This window comes from Styela clava, chromosome 11, assembly GCF_964204865.1.
Source record: "Styela clava chromosome 11, kaStyClav1.hap1.2, whole genome shotgun sequence".
Classification (NCBI taxonomy): Eukaryota; Metazoa; Chordata; class Ascidiacea; order Stolidobranchia; family Styelidae; genus Styela; species Styela clava.
This window is the reverse complement of record NC_135260.1, coordinates 14,244,752-14,268,213: the sequence shown is the minus strand read 5'-3', so window position 1 is coordinate 14,268,213 and position 23,462 is coordinate 14,244,752. Positions and strand designations below refer to the sequence as shown.

The 23,462-nt window shown below is 34.3% G+C and overlaps 2 protein-coding genes across 3 annotated transcripts; both read right to left on the bottom strand.

Moving 5' to 3' along the window:
- Positions 1-2,959: 2,959 nt before the first annotated feature.
- LOC120348074 (chondroitin sulfate synthase 1-like) lies at positions 2,960-13,282 on the bottom strand. Its single transcript, XM_039418189.2, has 8 exons — positions 11,655-13,282; positions 9,237-9,439; positions 8,202-8,454; positions 7,526-7,688; positions 6,973-7,210; positions 6,295-6,461; positions 4,461-5,552; positions 2,960-4,198 (listed from the first exon to the last, which is right to left on the bottom strand). The coding sequence occupies exons 1-8, from the start codon at positions 11,693-11,695 to the stop codon at positions 3,914-3,916; spliced, it is 2,442 nt and encodes an 813-aa protein (XP_039274123.2). The 5' UTR covers positions 11,696-13,282; the 3' UTR covers positions 2,960-3,913.
- Positions 13,283-13,502: 220 nt separating this feature from the next.
- On the bottom strand, positions 13,503-20,972 carry LOC120347573 (chondroitin sulfate synthase 1-like). Of its 2 annotated transcripts, none has more exons than XM_078117867.1 (7): positions 20,245-20,972; positions 19,040-19,238; positions 18,622-18,803; positions 17,425-17,686; positions 16,734-16,821; positions 15,738-15,984; positions 13,503-15,295 (listed from the first exon to the last, which is right to left on the bottom strand). In XM_078117867.1, the coding sequence occupies exons 2-7, from the start codon at positions 19,078-19,080 to the stop codon at positions 15,150-15,152; spliced, it is 966 nt and encodes a 321-aa protein (XP_077973993.1). In that variant the 5' UTR covers positions 19,081-19,238; positions 20,245-20,972; the 3' UTR covers positions 13,503-15,149. The 2 variants fall into 2 exon arrangements, with proteins under 2 accessions (XP_077973993.1, XP_077973992.1); XM_078117866.1 differs by having other exon boundaries at positions 13,504-15,295; positions 16,734-16,893; positions 20,245-20,969.
- Positions 20,973-23,462: the final 2,490 nt, after the last annotated feature.

Below are 23,462 nucleotides of genomic sequence, written 5' to 3'. Positions count from 1 at the left end.
TCAATATACGCCAGCATAGCCGCCAAATCCTATATTTTGATTTTTTTCCCCATGCGATTTTGTATGTGGACAGCCGCAGGTTGTGCACCGTTGCTCTAGATCAGGGGTTCTCAACCTTTTTTCCGTCAAGTACCCCCGAGGTCACGATACAATGAACGCGAACCCCCGGTAATCAGACACCGAACAAAGTTGTGATATACTGATATATTAACTAACAATTTGTTGGAACACCAATTAATTGACCATATGTACCTAAATTAAATCGTCTTTTGGATATTGTTGCCCTTTTCGCCTGCCTAACTAATGGATTCTTAAAATCTCTCCCAAGTTTCAATAAGCATAATTCGTTAATGCTCGCAGCACGCTGTCTTTAGAGATTTCACAGTTTGTACGCAGTTTTGAATTTCACATTGTTGCATCACAATCACAACAATGCAAGATCAGGTAAAATCTACGTTTCAATTGGCGTCTAATTTCATTGGGCACGCATTTTCCCATGGTATTAATAAAGGATATTAAAAAAAAACAGCAACATACAAAAACTCGACTCTCATCCAAGTACCCCTAGAAATCTTCTCGTGAACCCCTGGGGGTTCGCGAACCCCAAATTGAGAACCCCTGCCTAGATGTTTTGTACACAGAAATCTATTAGCAAGGGGAAAGCCGTGATCTATTGCTTTCGTTAAAGCTTTTTCATTGTCGCTTCCAATATATTTATACGAATTTCAGAAGTAAACTGCGAGTTAGACAATCTAGCACTCAAATGCGAAAAAATCGGCATTAAGTTTCAAAGCTTGCATCCCAGTGTAGATAAACATGTCCCAAAAATTTGAGGTATCGTCCGTGTTATTTTATTACTTTGTAGTGTTTAAATACAATAGTAGTGGCATAGCAAGATGCTATGTTGAATTTTCGATCTACTCCTATAATCGTTTGGTCAGATGACTGAATATCATAATAAATATTGTCTAGAATAAAATTTATCTTGATTATTATATGGCTGTAGTGGTAAAAGGTTAATGCGACAAACAGCATGTTCCATCATTTTTTTGTTGTTTGGCTATTTTCTTACGTCACCTAGACATGTGATTCCTAATAACGAATGAAAAAGCATCTTCATTTTGCGGTCTTCTTCACCCGCTTTATTTCTTTATTATACCTACACTTTTTTCTTGCCACGTCAAAATTTGTCTGCGCTCAGGCGGTTTTTTCAAATTTGACGCCGTCAGGTGAGCACTGATTTTGTATTTGTGAATTTTCTAAGTTTAATTGTTTATGTGCATCTTTGTGTCGCTAATCCTCTTATAATCAAACTTTGTATTACCTCACAGACATGTTTAAGACTTTTGTAGCTATACTAATGCAGTTACGCTAAACCTATGCCTGCAATCATTCATTCAAATATCTACAAAATGGAATTGAGATTACAAGTTCTGAAATGAGTGAGGCGAATCTGAATCGGAATCTGCAGTGATTATTAGCGATCAACTCATTTCTGCAGTTAGGCCTTAGAATAGTACTAAATAATTCTTGGTGTGTAATTGTTGAACCAAAGACGATGGTAAACAAATAAAGGCGATGGAGAACAAGAAAATATTCGAGTCAGAACAAGTAAGATACTATGTATTCATATTCACAATTTGAATGAATTCAATAACTACAAATTGCCCGATTAGGGCTTTCAGCTTGTGTTAGCGTTTCCAGCCTATATATTTCATGTTAGCTATGTTATATATTTCAGATAGTGTTTATGCGAACCGACTGGATATAAACAAACTGCGAATGTTGACATCAAAAAACTGCTGGAGCGGAACAAAAACTACGGTTAAATAAATAAATATTCATTAAATTAGGAGTTTCAGTTAGACCATAATATAACACTAGACTGGTATTGAAAAATAGCGTATTTGTGCTGAATCGAAGACCCCGGGGAGAATATGGCTGCGCAAAGAAGTTTGTACCATTCCATCGTTTCTGAAATAAGAACCCGACAAGATGCGGTCGTGCAGAGATGTTCCGAATATAGTACAGGTGATATTATTTGCTTAATGTTTTTTTTCATATACCAACGGGTTCCATGATTTGTTTTTTAAAACCGGAAGTGTAGGTAAGGGGAGGAGATCAAGGAATAATAAGGTAATTTAATTTATTTACAACAATTTATTTACCAAGTTTTATGATTCCGCCAGTGCCATTGTATTGTCTTCTTATATTTCACTTAAGAGAAACGAACATTTGCTGTAAGCGCATTTCAAATTTACATTTTGAATAGTCTTCCAATTATTCGTCGTTTCGGCAATTAATAAATGACCTGACTTCCTTTGCAGGCTTCTCGTTCCCTTGCTGGCAATTTTATGTTTTAACAGTTTACTAATGCAGTTAGATTAATATTAGGCCTACAATTGATTGGGCGTTGAATTCCATCACAAATTCTGGAATTGTTGGCAACAGCATCTGCTGGAGGAAATGCTGGTAGATGAAGATTTATTCAGTTAAGTATGAAGTATTGGATTGGTATTGATGTTTGTACATCTGCAGCCCGGTTAAAGTTGTTTAATCCATGCAACTTTCGTATTTCGTATTTTAACTTTTCCATCGACCACTGAGGTTATTTTTGTCGGCGAACATAATGAGTAAGAAAAAGAAGAAGTCCTAATTCACGCTCCGTAAGAAGTAGGCCAGACCCAATAATTTGAATTGCGAAATTCTCCACAACTAAATTACCCTTCAATTTTATGTTGTATTAATATGCATGTGCAGACGGAAGTGGATAGGAGGTAGATCTTCAGCACAACTGGATTCTAACATACAGAACTATTTAACTGAAGTAAGTTTTTATCAACACAAATCATTGTCTTTCCTGTAAGACTTTTTTGCCGTTGTTCACCACGATACTATAAAAATCTTTTTGTTTGTATTTTATAAATTTGAAATTGGCGATTAAATTCATTCATTGTGAAGCAAAATGAGTATCTTTCCGATGCGTTTAGTAAGAAACTCAAATAAATTATGTTTTTACGTTGTTTAGGAACAGAAACTTAAAATTTGTCTTTTTAATCAAAAACAATATCTAACGGGCCTAATCAGAATCTGATTTTTTTGTTACAGAAATAGTCGGGATTTGAGATTTGTCTTTAAATGTATTTGTCGGAAGCGGAAAGCTGTTTATGAAATGAATGTAGGCTGTCGTGTGAGTCAAACATGAAAGTTATTAAACAATTTAACTGTCATTTTCCTATAACACGTTGAACTACCGGAATGATCTAATGTTGTAATATACATATATTTGTTTCTATCCCAAAACAAGTACAAAGATCTTTTCGTATGTAAAAACTTTCCATTAAAGCCAAGTAGCATAAAGATGTATCAAAAATAAATATACTTATTGAATGAAGCTGGAAATATGCAAACAAAAATATAATTTCGTAAAGGTTAAACATTAAAAACTCTACGACTTTTCTCCTCGATTTGTACGAAAAGTCCGGTCATTTTCAAAAATATCAAAAGATTTCGATGGTTACAAAAAAGTTTAAATCTGAATTTGTGTTGTGCCGAGGATTCAAAACATTGAAGCACATGTGCGGTAACCGACTGACAGCTATCTTCTTGTATGGGATGAAATAAACCAAGGTCTGACTGAACTAGATCTGTAACCTAGGTAACCTCTATACTTTGTCAAGCGTTATGAGTTTAGAAATGAGTTTCCTGTAAGAAAAATTTAGTTTACATCACGTGGATTCGTGGACGAAAGAAGACCAGGCCAGCATACAGAAGGTTTATGCAGCTCGTTCTTTATTCTTTTGAAGAATGGTCACTATTCACTTGGTTGATATCGCGACCATGAATGTACAAAATATGTGAAAGTGAATTGCTTTTTGAGCATGCCAGGAAATATTTATAATATATATATATATTATGATTCAAATTTGCTGCTAGGATTTTTTGCTTGTTGAACTTCTCCTTTTGAAATAATATTTACATTATGGTCGTATTCGCCTTCTTCGTGTTCCAATTTGCCTTGCCACACATTATACAAATAACTTTTAGGTCCATAATGTTGTGCACGTGAATTCAGACAATCCTGGTATTGCTTTTTGCTAAGTTCTTCAGGGCAGTTTTTGTCGTGATACACATGGATCATAGAAGGTTCATTGCTCTTGAATACTGCAAATCCAGCTTTTTCAATGACTGCGGTGCACTGAAATGAATGAACAAATTAATTCAGAATATTCTGTTGAGAAACAGAAAAATCTCACTCTGCTGTGTTAATTGATTAAACATGTTTCACACGCCAGATATGATAGTTTAAAATATCAAATTACTCCCTTCGCTCAAACGGTAAAACCCATAAGCAATTGGACACCCAATTTCGAATAAAAATAAACTGTTATTTGAAACTTATTAGGCGCTTCACTCATACAAAGTCTGGTTAAGAGCGAATAATATAGATAACTACTTACAAATCTCAGGTCTTCTAATCCCCATCCTTCTATTGAAAGATCAAATCCTCCTGTTTTTTCAAAATCAGTTTTGTAGATTGACACCATGCCGTAACTGAAAGTTCTCCAGAATCCAGCAATTTCCTCAATGAAAAAATGTGACTTCGGGGGTTTTTGATTTGCGTAAACTATATTGGGATCATATTGGCTAAAAAATGTGGGGTAGTAAACCTGCTTTCCCCGAATTGTACTTCGACGAATATGATTTAATATTCCTCGTGAAAAAAGCAAATCCACGTCACAAAAGAAAAGAAGTTCATCGTTTGTATCGTCGTGTTGCATCCTTTTGGCTCCAATTTGCAATCCAGCTCCTCTTGAAAATGCAAGGCCACCAGTAACTTTTATGAAATTGAATTCAGCTCCTGGAAATTCTTTTCCAGCATGCTTCAGATTTTGTAGTACGAATTCTGATGTTTCGTCCATCATCGGGGCCGTTTTATCGTCCATATTTACTGGTCCTTCTGTACGATTATAATTTGTATGGAAGATTTCTGGGAAATAAACAACTGTTAGACTAACACGCTCATCTTTTGACAAGAAAACATCTTTATAATTTTGTAAGAAACGAACTAGATTTTGTGGACGGCCACTCAGAGCCATAATGAAGTTTACGCGTTCCGACAACGGAGATATGGGATTCATAATCAAGCGATTTTTATCTGATATTTTAAATCTTAGATTTTGAATATCGAGGGGGATTTGTTCCTTAAAAAACGTCGCCAGGTTAGCAAAAGTTCTCCGGTAATGAATATTATTCATATACATTGTAATTTTCTTCTTGTGGATCGACACGATTACCTTAAGGGTAGATATCATATCAAATGATGTCAGAGGGTTCGCAATATACCGTGAGTGCAGTACGGTAATTTCGTGAATGTGTGCAGTCATTAGCAACCCAAATTTGTTTCTTAGCTCCGGTAAAGTCTCGAATACATTATTTACAGCAGTCAGTTTTGAAGCAGTGAGAACTCCCCCGCCAGATGGCCAAGCACTTGAATACAAACTGTGTCGTGACATGTAATCCCATTTGCACCCATAGTGTGAGTTCCAACCCTGTGTGAATATAATAAATAGAAAAGAATTAATAACTAGAATATTCGATAAAATTGTTATATTGGCAATATTAATAGCTTATTAACATGACGATTATCAGAAGCTTCAGTTTTCGTACGATCCGAAATTGTGACCAACTAACATCAGTCATAATTCCATAGTTTATTTTTTGGACATGCTGAAATAATACAGTGTATACATATCATATTAATTGCGACAAATACAATCATATCTGAATATGCAAAAGGGCCTAGGAAACCGAATCTGTAAAAGTACGTCCACAATTTCAGTATTTTGTTTTGTACCTATTTCTTTCTTGCGACAATCTATTTTGAAATGTTTTACCAATATGTTTTATTTTAATTTTTGCCTTGCATATTGTAGTCCTCGTAGGTTTCATGTTTTTTATCACATAGCATTTTATATATATAACAAAAAAATTAATTTGTGTTATTGTCTCCCAAGGAAGTATGTACGATATGTTGAAATACAAGTAAATTAGTTTTGTTAGTCTTTTGATTTCAACTCACCCAAGTTATGATAAATTGATAAAATCGCCTTGAATAAGAATAATATTTTTTTAGAGGTTAAATATTTCCATCTTAAAGTTTCTTTTCTTCGAAGTTTTGCTTGTTTGTTACACGTTGAGAAATTACATGCGAATTATTTCTTCATTTCAATAAGTTGCAACATTCGCAAACCGTGTTTAATCAAAGTCCCGTACATGACTGAAAGTATGTACCTTAATGTCAAAATTTCTGCCGATCAGTAGCAATGACATGCTATTTATTTCTTGCTCAGAATTGCTTATCTTTGTCAAATACTGGTTCAATTTGTCACTTAATACATCAATGTGAAGTTTGTATTGATATTTGGGATCCTTGTTTGAATGGAATGTAGCTGCAGAAGCTGTAAATATAAAAAGCGTGCATTGTCGTGGAAATATATAAATTTCATGAAAGCGCAGAAATTGTAACCATAATAGTAAGTATCCTAAGTGATTCAAGAGTCTTACTTCACACTGCATAAATTTATTTCTGTACAGAAATTAAAGATGTGCTAGTGTGCAGCAAGACTCTTGAATCACTTATAGGATAGTTATCTTCCCTCTTGCCACAGCATCCTTGCTTTTTTGCTCCGGCACAAAATCATAGAAGATGAACTAATGCCGCAGAAACCCAATCGATAGCACAAGACCAATAAGTAGTTTAAAATATAGCCAAACGGGAGTCATTTTGATACTAAACTTTCAAATTCTTATATTTATAATAATATAATTGATTTATGCACAAAGTTATTATTATACAAGAATTAGTGCATTCAGTGAACACTTTTCCTGAGTCGCTTGAATGATAGGTCATTTACATAATTTTTTACGTCCTTGTTTTAAAAAAGATGTATCAATAAAATGACTTAATACCTCTTTTCCTAGGATTAATCTTGTCAATATTTGAACCGTACGTGCCACTGCTATCATAATTTTGATAAAATAAGTGAGTTGTCTCCCATGATTCTGTGCATTTCATGCCAGTGATTTTTCGTATACATCGTCCTAATTCCACATCTTCATGTTTTGTGTACATTTCCTTCAGACAGGCTGATAGATTGGGACCGATTCTTCTCAACATTTCCCGTGATAGAAATACGCCGGTACCACCCTAAGCCATGCCATGCAATAAATATTTAGAATTTGCTCAACCCTGTAATTATATTGTCTGGGAAAATCGAGATACTTTTTTTATTCATTCGAGTTATCTAAAGTTCTAAACAAATGACTAGACTCGAATTCGAATATATCAATCCCGTTACAGCACTAATTCAAAATAGGCGTGCACAAGGAAATGAACCATCACTGAATAACTAGAAATTAAAAAATGAGATTTACAAATACATGAAATCGATTTAATTATTGGTTACTCAAATATCTTTTGGTGATTATAATAATTTACATTGGCAAATATCTTCATAATTACCATGCAATAATTTTCTCCTGGCTTCAAATAGTCTTCTGCATGTTTTCCATACCCTGCTCTTCCCACAACAAAGGGCTTATTAGGATCAATACGAGAAACTAATTTTATCAGTTTGTCAACTTTTAGGTACGTGTCATCATCAGCTCGTAAAAACCAATCAAACCTGGATTCGAAGACAAAAGGTATTGATTCTAATAGAAAGTAAAGTAACTATTTGAATACATTTAAATATTTCTGGAGAATTCAAGTTTATTATTTTAGTGCTGAAACGTCGACTGGAAACCGTTTTGTAATCGGCAATGCATTCAGAATCAATCGAATAAGCTTAGCATTTGTAATATTTTATAGTAAAACCAGAATGGCATATTCACTCATATACGTATATTCAATATCGAGCATCATCCCAATAACTTATTAAGCTGTTAGCATTTCAGTGCTCGGCTGTAACGTTTTCGGTGACGAATATCATTTACTACTAAGTGAGTGAGTGTACGTATAACCTTTGTAAGTTCCTTAACAAACTCGTCGAGAAAAATTGTTAAATTTTATGAGCTTTCTTTCAATATTATCCAATAATAACTTTAAACTGACACGAATCCACTCACGCAAATCCTCAGCTCAAAACACAGTTTCTCCAACATTTCAAGGTATAATGTACAATACAGTATTCACTCACTTTTCTAAATAATTGTCATGAATAAATTTCAACATTGAAAAACTTTTCTTCTGGGGTGGATACGAGTTGTCGGGTACTCCGGGAAGCTGAATAATATTAGCCCCATTCTTTAATGTCGTGGTTCGCCCAGAACCTTTACCGATTGTACCGTTGTTGTCCGAAAAAATCTCCAATTTTATATTCTGATTTTTTGCCCACGTGTTCATGATTGCAACAACCCTAGAATTACGGTTTCTTGCTGTTGACATTATACCTGAATTAAATAATAAAATCGGCATAAGCATGCAAAACACGGTTCGGTTTTGGAACATGATTTTGTGGTGTTTAGAACTTATTGAGGTAAAGTTAATCCCAACACTTCCCAACTTTCCACACATTCCGTTAACTTATACGTCTTTATACGAATGGATAAAAAATTATATGCAACATAATTTATACAAACGGAAAACACAATGTACAATTTTGATTTTCTACAGCCAAATGTTGACTGAGTAAACCCCAAAATATGATGCGGTTTTCGAAGTTTTCGAAAATGTACTCGATGACCTTTTGAGAACCACTTGTTTCTGCTTCATCAATAAAGAATGATTTCGCTTTCAATGGCGGGTTGCGTCAACAGAATAATATTTCATATTTATTCTGAACGAGGAAAGATAACAACCTGGCAAAACCAAACTAATTGGATAAAATGATAGATTACTTTATATAAGTATTTTTATGATGAAATTTAACATTTTCATTAGCGGCTCTCATGTTACAATTAGCACCTGAAAAGCCTGGGTTGTGTAAGAAAATCGGTATCCCGTAGTGTGTGTACCAGGTTAGGCCATATTTTTATTTCGATTTTCCTTATTTTAGTTCTATACGAGTTCAGGGACTGTCTGTGTCTGTAGTAGTCAGTCCCTGTACACAACTTGATGTAAAGTAGGCGAACAAACTTCTGGAGAGCGCCAAATATTCTTTCTAAGTCGATGCACTCCCGACAAGACAACCACAAAAATTTAAATTAATAATATCAATATTCCCAATGCATACCAATGTACAGCACTCCTCGCGTGACATTTAATTCCGTCTTTTTCGTTTTATCTTCATCCACATAAGGTGATTTTGGCGAGGCAACTGGGAATAATTTGCTGATGCATGATATCTGACGGAGCTTTTGATTGGCAGCATGACTGTCCGAATGAGTTATTAAATACGAGCCAGCAAAGAATCCCACCACTAAACTGATGATGAATCTGAACAAAATCAAAGCAATAATGGATAATTATTAGTGAATAAGAATTACGAGCAATTAGGACCGCAATAGTCTATTTATTGGACACGAAATGAACCTAGAAATCGCTTTGTTCTTATTATGTTGTCATGGGTATTATTACTTATCGATCTTAGGATCGGTAAGTATGTTGATAGGTATTTGTCTGTCTGTATGTCTGTTTGTTTGTCTGTTAGATGAACGCGATATCTCGAGAAGGCGAGGTTGAATCTGCTCCAAATTTTGCATGTGCATCCATCATATCTCGACCTTTTGATTTTGTATGAATTATGTTGTATAATTAGCGAGTTATTAATTAATTAGTGATGGGACACGTGGTGCCACTATAGAGTCATGAATCGAAACCGCAGTTTCGATCGATAAGTCTTCGGTCTCCGACCGATTTTCTCGTTTTTCATGTTGTTGTGAAATTGTGCTTTGAAATTTTCAAGGGTTAGAGATTTTTGTTGTCACTAGAAGTCTATCACTTTTATTTATTTCATAAATATCTATGGGCTTTATGAGATTCATATTTCAATATGAATTATTGTGATGAAGTCATCAAAATTGAAAATTGCGCAACTTGTGGCGGTTCCGCGTTCGCTGCGATATTGTGGTCAGGCGAAGTCGAAGGAAGACTACGGAAAGTCTTCGTACCGATAAACTACTGTAAAAGATCTGATACCTGAACTACTTTTTTGTGACTTTCGTGTTCATATATTTGAGCATTGCTCTCTTGTTCTCTATGCTTGAGATAGCAATATATTATCTCTAGTTGGAGTAATCAAAATATGAATGTTCATATGGTGTTTGAAATTCTCTTTTGCAATTAACTTCGTAATTTTTTCAACCCAATCAAGAATACGGGAAGTAGCGCATTAGATACAACAGTTACAATATATATACCCAATCCAAAAGCTCTGAAATGTTAACAAGAGCTTAAATAGCCAGTTAAAATAAATTTAGTTAATCCTCAGTTTTCCCAAGTGTTGTGCAAACTTCATTCGATGACGATTTTTTGTTTGAATCCCGTTTAATTGTCTGCTATATTTATATAAAATGAATGGGCTAAATGGTGCCATTTTGAGAGACAACATACTAAAGCATCGCCGGACTGAACGTGCGGTAACCAGTGAACCATGGTTGCTTTCTATCAAAAGACACTTAGTGTCTTTAGGTCCTTTATCGATGGATACGTTTTGCTTATCTGGTACTAATAACCCATTTTGTAAAGCAATTTATTATTCTGGTTCGCTATTTAAATAAATTATATATATAATCTGTTAATTAGTCTCAGTCGCAGATTACCAACTATTTTCCTAAAAACTGGGGAAACCTCACGGAATTGGCATCATCATAAAATATGAATCAAAACACGTTTAACAGACCGATTCACCCATTAACTGACACGCCTAAATTGTGTGCTTGGAATTTACGTATCAGTGAAAACAAAAAATCACGAGACGCCTAAATTTACCATTATATTTCGCTACGCAACATTCTTCCCGAGCTAATCAAAAACAACAAAATCCTATTTTTATTTTTGCGAGAAATTACTCAACAACCACGTGCTTTATTTACTGCAATGATTTGGGGTAATTCCTCCGCTACCAATATTGCGAAATTATAACATTGAACGGTCGATTAACGCATACTAACTTCTAAGTGTGAAATCGGAGAAAGGGTCTATTCAAATCCGCGTCATTCGACAATAGCAAGCTCGACTGAAAAATTTTCCGACTGTAACAAGAAAAATTCTGCAGACTCCAGGACAAAATTGTGATCAGAAAATCTTATGAATTTTCCTAGAATTCGAAGTTAGAACATTGTTACAAACAGAACATTGACAGTAACCAGTAATACTAACCGGTTCGCTGATCTCATAAAATTCGGTGAGACGGTTCTATAGAACCGGTGCGAACCGACTGAATTCCACCACTGCGTACTTCTATATATAAAGACCACGAGAATCGTTGTTAATTTGTTGAACGACTATACTATAGCTTGAAACTTTCGCTTTCAGCGACTAAAAATATACGAAGACACTAGGCCAGGGCAGGCTGACTAAATCGTCTTGCTTGACTTGGCGCTCACTGGGAAGGTTATTCCTAATATAGGCAAGTTTTAAATTCAAACGTTATTCCTGTAACCAAGCCAATATGAGTATTTCGTACAAAAAATAGATTAATTTTACTAACCTATAAACGAGTGTTTCCACATTTCGACTGAACTTTCCCATTCTTGTATTCGTACAATCTGTACAGTGTTCAACAACTCGTCGTGTCCGCTCAGCTGGTGTGCAAAAATAATCTGATCCCTCTGAAACGACACGAGCCTATACCTAAAATTTCACTGCTGAAATAACAAGTTACGCTTTACAAGACAATAGTGAAGAGGTTTTTATCTGTTTTATTGCTTGCTCAAGTATGATTTGATGATATATATATCAGATACGTTGGGCGTGGTTTTTGTTAGTACTTGGCGTACCTAAATTATGTTTGCTGTAAAATATTGCGGTCTCGAGTTTCGCCTAGAAAACAAACATAATGGACATTCAGGACGGACATTCAACATGCGTGATATTACGCAAACTACGCATTGAATGTCATATTACGCAAGCCATAATATATGTCGTATTACACAAAACGAAGTCATATTTACACAATGTGTGGTAAATAGTATTTGCACATAAACCTGCTAGGGTAATGATAAATTCAGATACACTGCTATATTTTATAGAACCGACGTTGGGGGGTGATGTACCCACATACCTAAAACAATACTTTTTATTATAAATGACGCTGTTAGTTACCACCTGTATCATCGAAAAATGCACTCTAAATATTAACGAAAGCGCATTTTGTGTGATATCTACTTGAAATAAAAATCGACTTTCCGCGCCACTCATCTCTAACGATGCCTAGTCATGTGCAACTACGTCGTATTCGTGACCATTCAAGCAACTAATTCATTCATTGTGACATAACAAAAAGATAATATAGATTCGTCTGGTTATTAAAACTTACATGTATGTTCCAATATATTGTAATCTAGTATTTTTTAGTCATTCTAACATAATCTTAATTATTGGGAACATGATACGTATTACCTGACGTCTTCTATTCAAGATAATCTCCCTCTGTATTACCCCCACAACATAGACAAGTATTTTGTATCAACCATTCCACGCTATTGCACAATCAGCGTTATAAGAACCTCTTACAATGACGAAATATTTCGATAGCTAGTATGTGTGGTGAGAAGACGAACAAATCATTTCGAAACAACTTCGAAAAAATAGCTTCATATAAACTATGAAGCACTACAAAGTTTTAATTGTTTACCGCTGAAACAAAAACTTACTACTAAAGTCACGTAAGATGCATTTGTTGGTGTCGACGACAGTGAAAACGCGATCATCTTGAATTATTGTACGGTAGTCAATTTGCGGTAGATAATTTGATGAGTTATTTTGCGCTCAGCAGTGCTCTTGTATGTATTGAATAAGTCTTAAGAAATGCTATCCCGAAATTTCATTCACTCCGCGAAAGGCCATAATTTGAACTGTATAGCGCTACTAATATAAACTCATCTCATCACCAGAGATGAATGTGCTCAATATTTGTATTGCTCCCAAGAAAATGTACTGTGTCGTTGTTGACGCGTAGTATTGTCAACTTTAAGTTTCGTTTTCGTGGGAAATCCGCTTTATTCATTATAATTCCTCTATTACACAATATGCTATTTTGGATATATCAGATGATTTGTCGAAACGAAACAGTCTGTCCTGTTGTCGTTCGAGGGCTATAAAAGATCTGTTCGCGGGCCGTATTTGGGCCGCAGTTTGCCGACCACTGTCCTACATCATTGTTAAGTCCGTGTGCAAGTGTATTTATAAGACTCAATTCCAACGAGTTTGAATTTTATCAAATTGTTACGAATAGATTCGAAAATTATAATAGCTGTTTAGACTGTAATAGTTTGTGATATATACAACAATATTATTTAGGTATTACAAATATGAATGACATTTTAAAATCACCACTAAATAAACCAATGTTAGCAATTGTGTTCAATTTATTTTCTCACTTATTATTACAAGTTTCACATATTCGCTCCGATCGAGAGCTTAATTTCTAAAACACTGCTATACTGTCGAAATAAATGGTTTATTATTCCGTATCTAATCACATTGCACCCTGAGCCACTCGATAACAACCTGACCAACTCACGTACCGTTTGGTTCTTATTGTAGAGACAAATAATTTTTCACAAAAACATTTCTCGGCGTGAATAAAAAACGCGGATGATTATCCTGAATCTATTTTTTACCAAAACCCATGAAAACTGCGTGAGGGCTTTTGCGCAACTAACATTACTAAATCCTGATTTGCTGTCGACATAATGCTTTTTTTTGGAAATATCGACTTATTTTTAACGGTTCATCGACAGCTACGTTTGCAATTCGCTGCTTCATTGAACACCGAGGCTCTCAAATAGTGGGAGAGATATTTACAAAAGTGAAATCTTGTTTTGTGGGAAAATGCAAATCATCTGGCTTGTAAAATTGTTACTTACTGTTTTTAAATACAGTATATATATACATTGCGGTCATACCACTATTGGTCGCCACCAACAGACTTGAAGAACTCTGGTGACTTTGGTTTGCCAGTACGGTAAAATGTATTATGTTTAGTTTTAGGTACAAGTAAGACGTTTTACGCAAAAGAGAGAAAGAAAGTTCCAAATGAAGTATGATTCCTGCTGGTTAGATTGACGAATAGAATGCTTTTAGCACGTGGCATCATTCCATATAGCATGGAAACTAAATTATTCCATTCCTTTTACTGTTGCAAACACAGGATTTTAGAAAGAGTGGATTGGAAGGCTACTTTGTGTTAGCCTCGTTTCTATGAGTTTTGAAACATCGCGCGAAATACAACTTTTAAAAAAAATTGGAGGGCGCTATGGGCAAATCATTATTGGTCACGAAATGGATTATAAATCGTTTTGTTATTATTATTGTTCTTGTTACTTATCGATCTTTAGATCGGTAAGTATGTTGATAGGTATTTGTCTGTTTGTATGTCTGTTAGATGCACGCGATATCTCACGAAGGCGTGGTTGAATTTTGCATGTGCATTCATCATATCTCCGACCAGAAGCCTATTGATTTTGAATGAATTATGTCGTATAATTAGAGATTTATTAAAAAATTAGTTATGGGACACGCGGTGTGACTATAGAGTCATGAATCGAAACCGCAGTTTCGATCGATAAGACTTCGGTCTCCGACCGATATCCTCATTTTTTTCTTATTGTTGTTATGAAAAAAAGTTTGCTCAAGTTTGGCAAATTATATTACAAATTTTTCTAGAATGATTGAATGAAACCGTAGCCACAAAAACGTTGTCATCTGGCTAAAGCTTCAGTGAAAAAACAGGGAGAATTTCTAACCTGTTAATTTTAGAAATAACCCGATGGAAATGAAATTGCATATACAAGCCAATTACAAAGTGGAATCCATGCCAGTTATTGCCAAAGTCTGCGACCCATTTTCCACATTATTGAATCATATATAAATTACAATTCAGTGTGAAACCATCATCCAAAATGCTGGAAATAGTATATTACACGTGCTTAACAATAAAATTGACAGCAGATGAAAGACAGATAGTGATATGAACGCGTCATCAAAGTAGCCTATTTATGAATGATGCTGCAGCCCTAGATTTTGTAATTGTCTTCAACAATGTTCTGATTTGGTCTTGCAATACTCCAATATGAAGTTTATATTGATATTTTGGGTCTTTATTTGCATGGAATGATATTGCGTTGGCTGTAAAACAAAAAACATTATATTACTTTTTCTTTCTGTGACAGTGGTAGAAAATTTAATGACATGAATAAACTATTTTATAGTAATTTAAAATATAGCAAATAGCCTCTGCTATTCATTTTCAATTCATGAGGTCATTGATGCAGTGCTTGTTAATTATTTCAATCCAATCTCGAATATGCAAATACTTTTAATAGGATTATATGATATATATATGATATTTAATTGTATTACATGCATGTCGCGAGTTTGCTTCGCTGATTATCTAAAATGTTTCATCTTTTTTATGATTTTAAATTGGCTTAAAGTCTGATACAACATCTAGTCTAATTATGGGCTTACTTTCAATAGTTCATTTGGCCAGAATTAAAAATTTTGGTCAACGCCATGTGAAGGGACCACAGCAACTCGGAAAATCTATACAAAGCAATTATTTTCGTACTTCTGTTTTTCCTCGAAATATTTCTAATATTTCGACCATAAATATTCTTACGACTTTTTCCACCATAATTTTGATAAAACATATCCATCGATTCATTGCTGTCAGAGCAGGCTATGCCCGTATGCCTTCTTATACATCGTGCAATTTCTACGTCTTCGTGTCCGGAGTACATTTCACTAAGACATGATTCTAGATGTGGACCGATTAAATTCAATAGTTTCCGTGAGAATAGCATTCCGCTACCACCCTGAAATTCAATCGACCACGACAATTTAATTGACATGACAGGTAGGCAGTTTAGATGGGAACTGTTTTCAGTACCAAGTGTAAAACAGCTGAGATGCATTGGGAATATTCCGTCATCGCAAACTGCAACAGCTAATGGAGGTTTGAACGAAATCGTGGTTTTAGCAGTGGTAAAACAACAGTTCATAACAAAAGAGCAATGCTCAAATAGGACGTGAAGGCCAAAGCGTAGTAGTATCAAATCTTTTACAGTACCGGTAGTCTTCCTTAACAGAAACTCCCGACTTCACTGACCACCAGATTGCTGGAATGCGACCGCGGAACCTCCACGCGGTGCATAATTTTGATGACGTCATCACACAAAACAAGTATAAAATGAATTCCAAGAGCCCACAAAAATTTTTGGAATAAATAACCTTCTAGTGACCTACCAACAACAACGATCTTTACCTAGTGTAAATTTTAAAGCGATTGGTCCGGTAGTTAAGAAAAGGAACAATTTTGCATAACAACAACAATAAGAAGAAGAATACAAACATCAGCAAGTTAACAAAACGGTCCACAGGTCCACTTGATGTCAAACAAGAAGACAAAATCAGGTATATGAAGGAGAAAATGGTAAGGAATAAAGATGGAAAAAAGAGACGAACAGGGAAGAAAAAAGATAAACATGTAAAAAAATAATGACGTAACAAAGTGTAAAGGAAGGTGAATTCTTGATTTTTTCTAATATTTAAATATTATATTTACCACACAGTAAATATCCAAAGGGTTCATAGAATCGATCGGTTTTCCTTGTTTTGGTCGTCCAATGTAATATGGTTTTGAAGAATTAACCCTGCTTAACAATTTCACGAGTTTGTCAACTTTTATGTAACTATCGTCATCAGCTCGCACAAACCATTCAAAACTATAAATTATATAAAAGTCAATAAGGAAATAAATTGTGTGCCGACCTGGAGAGATCACGTTTTTAACTAGTATTTGAAAAGCAGCTGCAGTATAAATAAATTCAGTCATACATGTCTCGTAAGTCGTAAATGAACACCAAATTCTAAATATACCCCCACACAGAAAAAGTGTGATATAAAAATAAACAAGTGGGCTTCGATCTACGAATTCTAACAGTTGTGATTCAGGGTAGTGCAGTGACAAACCATGTCTGTTCAATCTCCTTGCATTGAAGTGCGTATCAATATTACATGCTCAAGATTACAAACGGTTAAATCACTTAGCCTAGACCTAGTACATATAAATAGTTTCGCACTTATATTTCCGTATTAATGTGAAACACAAAAGTCAATAAAATAAATTAATCAAATATTTAACGAATGTCGTGCTGGTGACAATTGTGATTGCATTATGTTGGCCTTTCCCAGATGCAAATTTCTCTATAGTCTATGCAAATTCCCGTTGTTTTAAACAGAATACTATTACTTACTCGTTTAAATGATTATCATAAATGAATTTCAGCATCGCGAAACTTTTCTTTTGTGGTGGATATGAAATATCAGCTGTACCGGGTAGCTGTATAAGTTTTATGTCATCATCCAAAGGGATAACTTCACCGAGGCGCGGATTGTTGGCCGTGCCATTGTTCCCAGTAAAAAATTCAATTTTGTGATATTTTTTATGTTTCCGACCCCAAGTATCTGTTATAGCTGGTATTCGAGTATTTCTATGCTTTTCCATTGATAATATACCTGGTGAACAAACGCGAATACAAAGTATGAAAACATGAGAGAACATTGGTTGATAATACGAGTATGCAAGGATAACTATTATATTTGATTTTATTATGCTAATTATGCCTATATAGCTTTTTATGCTTCCTGACGGCAATGCAAGTTATGAATGCCGTGTATTTTGTTGAAGTTGGCTACTGAAAAACATTGAGTATTAATTACTCTCTAACTACATCAATTTAGAAAAATTCAAATCTTTAAATAAAATAATTTATTATGAGAAACTAAAACAAGAGAGCATTGCTCAAATATATGGACATAAAGGCCAAAACGAAGTAGTACGGGTATGCAATCTGCCACAGCAGACTAACGGTACCGTGTCCTTACGAGTTACGACTTCGCCTGTCTACTAACGCGGAATCGCCATAAGGTGCGCAATTTTTAATTTGGATGACGTCATCGCGCACAAAAATTAAATCCCTCAGAGTCCACAGAAATTTTTGAAATAAATGAAGCAATAACCTTTGAGTGAAAGATACAATCTTTACCTACTGAATAATTTGAAGCAATTGCTCTTGTTACTAGCAGTTTAAGATAAAATCGATTTGTTTTCAACAATGACAACAACATAATAATAATAACAAAACGTTCTGTGGTGTGACAACTTCGTGTCCAATAACATTATTCAAAATATTATATATTGTAATATACTGTCTATATCGCTAGGAGGACAATTGCCCCTATTTTTCAGATAGCAGTATTGACAATGTCTCCAAATTTAGTACTTTATGAATTATTACACATTTATGATTTTAAGTCCGCGCTTTCAGTCCCGTCCAATCATAGTTTTCGATATTTTAGACTGAATGCCTTAATATGTAACTTAGGAAATTTTTAAGTTTTCAATGCGTCAAAATAAATGAGAATTATTATACCCTTTGCATTGATCTTACCAATATATATTAATCCTTTGGTTTGACTTAGACGGGTTCTCTGATATATTTGGGGTTTAAGTTTGACTGATTGTAAGTGTTCTTCAATTTCGTTCCAACTTCTTTGTCTCAAGCGGCTTCCGCACCAATCTGCACGGAAATGCATTCCAATAAAATATCCGAGGACAACACTCGGAAAAAGTCTAAAATTTAAATTTGGTCTGTAAGAAAGAGTCTTTGTGCATTTTTTGTTGTAATCGATACATGTGGACGAAATACGTTTATTATACTAAAAGGATTATTTGTTTACATCCATTGAACTACAATATAATCATGACAGCTCTTATTTCTTACATGGATAACCACATAATACTAATGTTTCCTCGTATATGATGTGAAAACTTGAACAGAAAAATATTGAAGGCGCATAGATACTCACCTGAAAAAAATGATAACCAGTTTCGTCTTGATATTTTTCATCTCTTGTAATACTTGGCAATTTGGTATAGGGAATTGAGTGTCCCTATATCTGCGTGTTCTTGCTCCCGTTTTATTATAGTCCTCAGAGGTCAATAGGCACACAATTTATTGTAATGCCAAATATTCGTATATTTTAAAGTTGCACGATCGAATTGAATCTAAACAAATATATTAAAATATACACTTAAGTAATAATACCAGTTATACGGTTGAAATCTAAATAAGTAATTAACACAAAACATGAAAACTATAATCAGGGAAAATAGGGCACTGACCTATTCATTAAATTCACATATTATTAATATAAAGCGGTTAAATAACATTAAAATCCATAGTTACATCCCACATTCGCTACACTGTAACGAGGATAGTGATTTTTGATTGCGTAAGCGCCATTTATACTATTACATAGCAAAACTATGTAAAACGCATTTTTTTTCTAGCTTGTTCGGATCGTTTGCGATTAATTTGAGTGCTAATAAACAACCATGGTGTTTTATTGTGTTGTTATTTTTCACGCCATAGCCGTTGTTCGAGCTGGTCAGGATAAGGCAAGAGCGTAGACAGCCCAAATTTTTTTTAGTGGGGGGTTGGGGAGACAAATTTTGAAATTAATGTCTCATTGTAAATGCCGCAAAATTGCATTTTGAATAAATGTTGAAAATTAGGCGTGGGGCATGACCCTCAACTCCCTTCTCCCACTCCCTGGTGTGCCAATGGGGTGTGCTGTGAAGAATTTTTAATTTCGTGACGTGATTCAACCTTTTCTCCGAACACAATTATACACAAACAGCAACTGAAACACAGGAGTCAACTTCAGGGTTCGACATTTCTTGGTCATTTTTTTTACACCAACCCAATATAATTGGTAAATATTCTATCGAAATTTGATGAAAATAATGATTTCAGTAATAATAATAAAAATTCTGGTAATATTCAACATGTCAATTTTATCTATTTATATTTGAGACTAGTATTTGAGACTACTAGGTAGTTGGTTAATTCTACAAGCATTTTTCAGTTATAAATTCGGGTTTTGTAATGTCGAATTGGTTAAAGGGGATAAATAATCAGGCCATTAATACAACAAAATCTTGTAAAAAGGAGTTATATAACCAGCGAACTTCTGCAAAGTGCTTAAAATATGTAAAAACTAGCGCTCACTGCATTTCCGAAGTACCGGCAAAAAATGATATCGAGCCAGACAATATCAATTATCTAAAGTGAAAATAGCTGTACATCAGATATAACCAGTGGTGAGCTGTAGCCGGAACGCACCGGAACGGCGTTCCGGTTGTTGGACATTTTATTGCATTTGCGTTCCTGTTGTTAAAATTAAATTATGGTACAAAAAGTCTAGTTTCTCTGGTTAAACTAGTGATTAATTTATGTTTTGTTACAATATAATTCGTAATTCTTACATCACATCGCGCAAATAATTAGTACAAAAGTAACGTGTAAAAGATATTTCCCCGACCTTTAATCCCATGGAAATTCATCTTATACCTTTCTAAAAATAACATTTGTATTGAATTGCTATAAATATTCTTGTAATTCTACACAGACATATTTCAGATAATTTCTCCATATTTCATTGCAGTTCTTCGACTCTATCTTAGGACAGTCAAATCATTCTGTCCGCGTCTTGTTGTAAATATATTACATTTTTGCGAATTAGGTGCGTTCCGGTTGTTACGATTTTTCCAGCTCATCACTGGATATAACACGTAAGGTGGCACTAAATCACAATGACCAATGTGGAATTCATATTATATGGCGCCGCTACCGGTTGAATCGGAAACTGTTTGCTCGACTTTATATGAATGAAAGCTTAAAAATACAATTGAGCCTTTTTTATATAAACAGAAAAGACCAAATATTTATTCTCCTCAATTTATCAAGTCTGAATTCTGTGAGCTTAGCTATCTGCTATGATGTCATAGAAGAACAACTTATTCACGATTTTTTCGTACATCTCTCTGAGTCAACGTTCACAACAGCATGATAATAGTGAATAATATTTTTGTTGTTCATCATAAATCAAAGATTAGTCAATTCAAATTAAATGGGTTGATGCTAATTTATTATAAATATTCGACATGGTAGCATAGTTTGCGGAAATTATTTATGAAACAAGGAAATGAATTGCATCTGGTATATCATATCCATTTTATAATTAATGTTATCGCATTGCACAATGTTTTCAATGTTATGAATGCCGTAGTCTAATATAATTTGACATGGCATAAATATATACAATTTAATAATGCTGTTCTGAATTGTACGTCTTTTATCGTATTGGTCTATTTGCATTCAATTGATTTTAGCTAGTTTCTAAAATGGACGATATACTAAAATAGCCAATTGAAATGTTTAAAAAAACTTAAAATATACTTTGCCAAGTAATTTTTTTCAAACCAGTACAAATCCAATTAGTTTTATCAATCCAACACCAATGCCAATGAGGATTGTTTCCAAAGAAAAAGGCACATCGTTAAGCTAACAAGCTATTTTTGATTGCTCTGCGTATGCAGAAGTTCCTAAAATCTCTGAATTATCGTAATAATTGCCTTGCCAAAAATCGATTATCTTCGTTGCATTTAAAACAATGCTCGATGCTCGATTCTAATTTAAATTTTTTTTAAGCCAGTAGAAAGACAAACAGGGAAGCCGATAAAAATAATTCTAACAGCGCGATTGGGAATGAACAATTCGACTCCGGGAACTATAAAATAAATAAAACTTTTATTAAAAATATTCTTTTGTCCCAGGCGTGGCTGAAATTTTGTTACGAATCCACCCTTGATGTATATATAATAAATAATCTCATCAAATTTTCAACCAGATTTTTTTGAAAATGACAGAAGTTTGGCACGGGTTTGAATGGAGCGTCTGTCTACAAGATTTCCAAATTTATGCAGACATCATCAATATTCATTATCGCGTGTCCAGCATTGGCAATGATACAGTCTCGTACATATCACGAATGGGTATTATGCTCATCACTTTATGTTCACATCTACTTCAACCTGGAGTATGATTAAAATAACCAATGAAAGATAGTGAAATCACTCGATAAACCCGATATTATGATTTTATTTATGTTTTTGCTACATGTTGTAAGTTCATTTTATTACAACTATTCCACTCCCTTGAATTGCTTCGTGGCCACCAGGTATAAAGTCGCTTTAGTGAACGAAGTACAAGACAAATAGAGTGGTATTCCTTACAAAATATAATTAACATTACCCGAATAAAAGTGAATTACAATGACACGATATTCTCGGAATGGGCTTACACACTACTACAGTAGCAGGTAAAGTCTCGTATTCGATTTGAATGATTAACTATTCTTCAAGTTCCCGCCAAAAATAAACGAGATCATGAATGATAGGAGTAATCCGTTAAGCATTACACGGAAATAACAAAGCAAAATCATGAAAAGTATTTCCCATGTAAACATAGGTATTTTCATTTTTATTTATATATTTATTTTTTGCTAAATGACTTTATTTTTATTTTCAAGTTTCAAAAGTAAATGTTTATCATTTACATAACCTTTTTTTTTTTACATGGAACACAATTTTTGCTAGGAACAGGAGTCGGTACTCCGTTTACTTGATTTTAACCTAGTATTAGTCACATTGTTTCTCAAAATATGGACAAAGTGGGTTGTTTAACTCTCTATGTAAAGAGGGATGTTCTGATGAATGGAGGAATTTCAGTAGTGGTGGTTTGTTAAGCATCTGCGTTTGTCCCCAGAACATTTGGTCATACTTTATGAACTCAAGATGACTCTAAGTATTGAGTGGAAAATGACATATTCTCAACTTCGGTAGAAGTTTATGTATGACTAGTTAAAATTAACATCTAAAGACAGCAGAATTTCCGAAATTTAATTTTGCACATTTGGGTATGTGATCAGAATGTCTCGAATGCGTGTATATCGCTGTGATTTTTCATAAATTCATTATCAGACACAATTTTTTGCATATAATTGCAAATTGAAATAAAAACTTTATGATACTTAAGTTGGGTCGCAATAATGCTTCCGGTTTTAATCATTTTTGGTTAATTCTTGGTACTCTGCTATGACCTTATTTTATCAAAAAATATATCGTCACGCTAATAACCGAATTCGTAAGTCATTTTTGGCGATTTTGAGTTTTTTATAAAATAGGTATTTATGTAATGCTGCGCACCTGTCTGTTTTATTTTAAGAATTCCAAAACCCATAAAAAAGGAGGTTTAGTATGACATGTACATTTGTGCAATTGTTTCGTCATAATGAATTATCATTGTTACCGCAGAATTATTGTGACGTCACGAAGGCAAAATAACCTTGGCGAAGTTTTTTCGAGTTTTTGCATTTCGGATTCTAG

Bases quoted from the DNA above. Each gene is read 5' to 3' on its own strand.
- LOC120347573 (XM_078117866.1), bottom strand. From the start codon at position 19,080: ATGAAAAATATCAAGACGAAACTGGTTATCATTTTTTTCAG. The intron at 17,687-18,621 runs GTAAGATCAATG...TTTGTTCACCAG, and splicing joins CAAAGGATTAATATATATTG to GTATATTATCAATGGAAAAG. The intron at 15,296-15,737 runs GTACGAAAATAA...TTTGTTTTACAG, and splicing joins TATTTCGAGGAAAAACAGAA to CCAACGCAATATCATTCCAT.
- LOC120348074 (XM_039418189.2), bottom strand. From the start codon at position 11,695: ATGGGAAAGTTCAGTCGAAATGTGGAAACACTCGTTTATAG. The intron at 7,211-7,525 runs GTAATTATGAAG...GGCATGGCTTAG, and splicing joins CAGGAGAAAATTATTGCATG to GGTGGTACCGGCGTATTTCT. The intron at 6,462-6,972 runs GTATTAAGTCAT...TTATATTTACAG, and splicing joins GATTAATCCTAGGAAAAGAG to CTTCTGCAGCTACATTCCAT.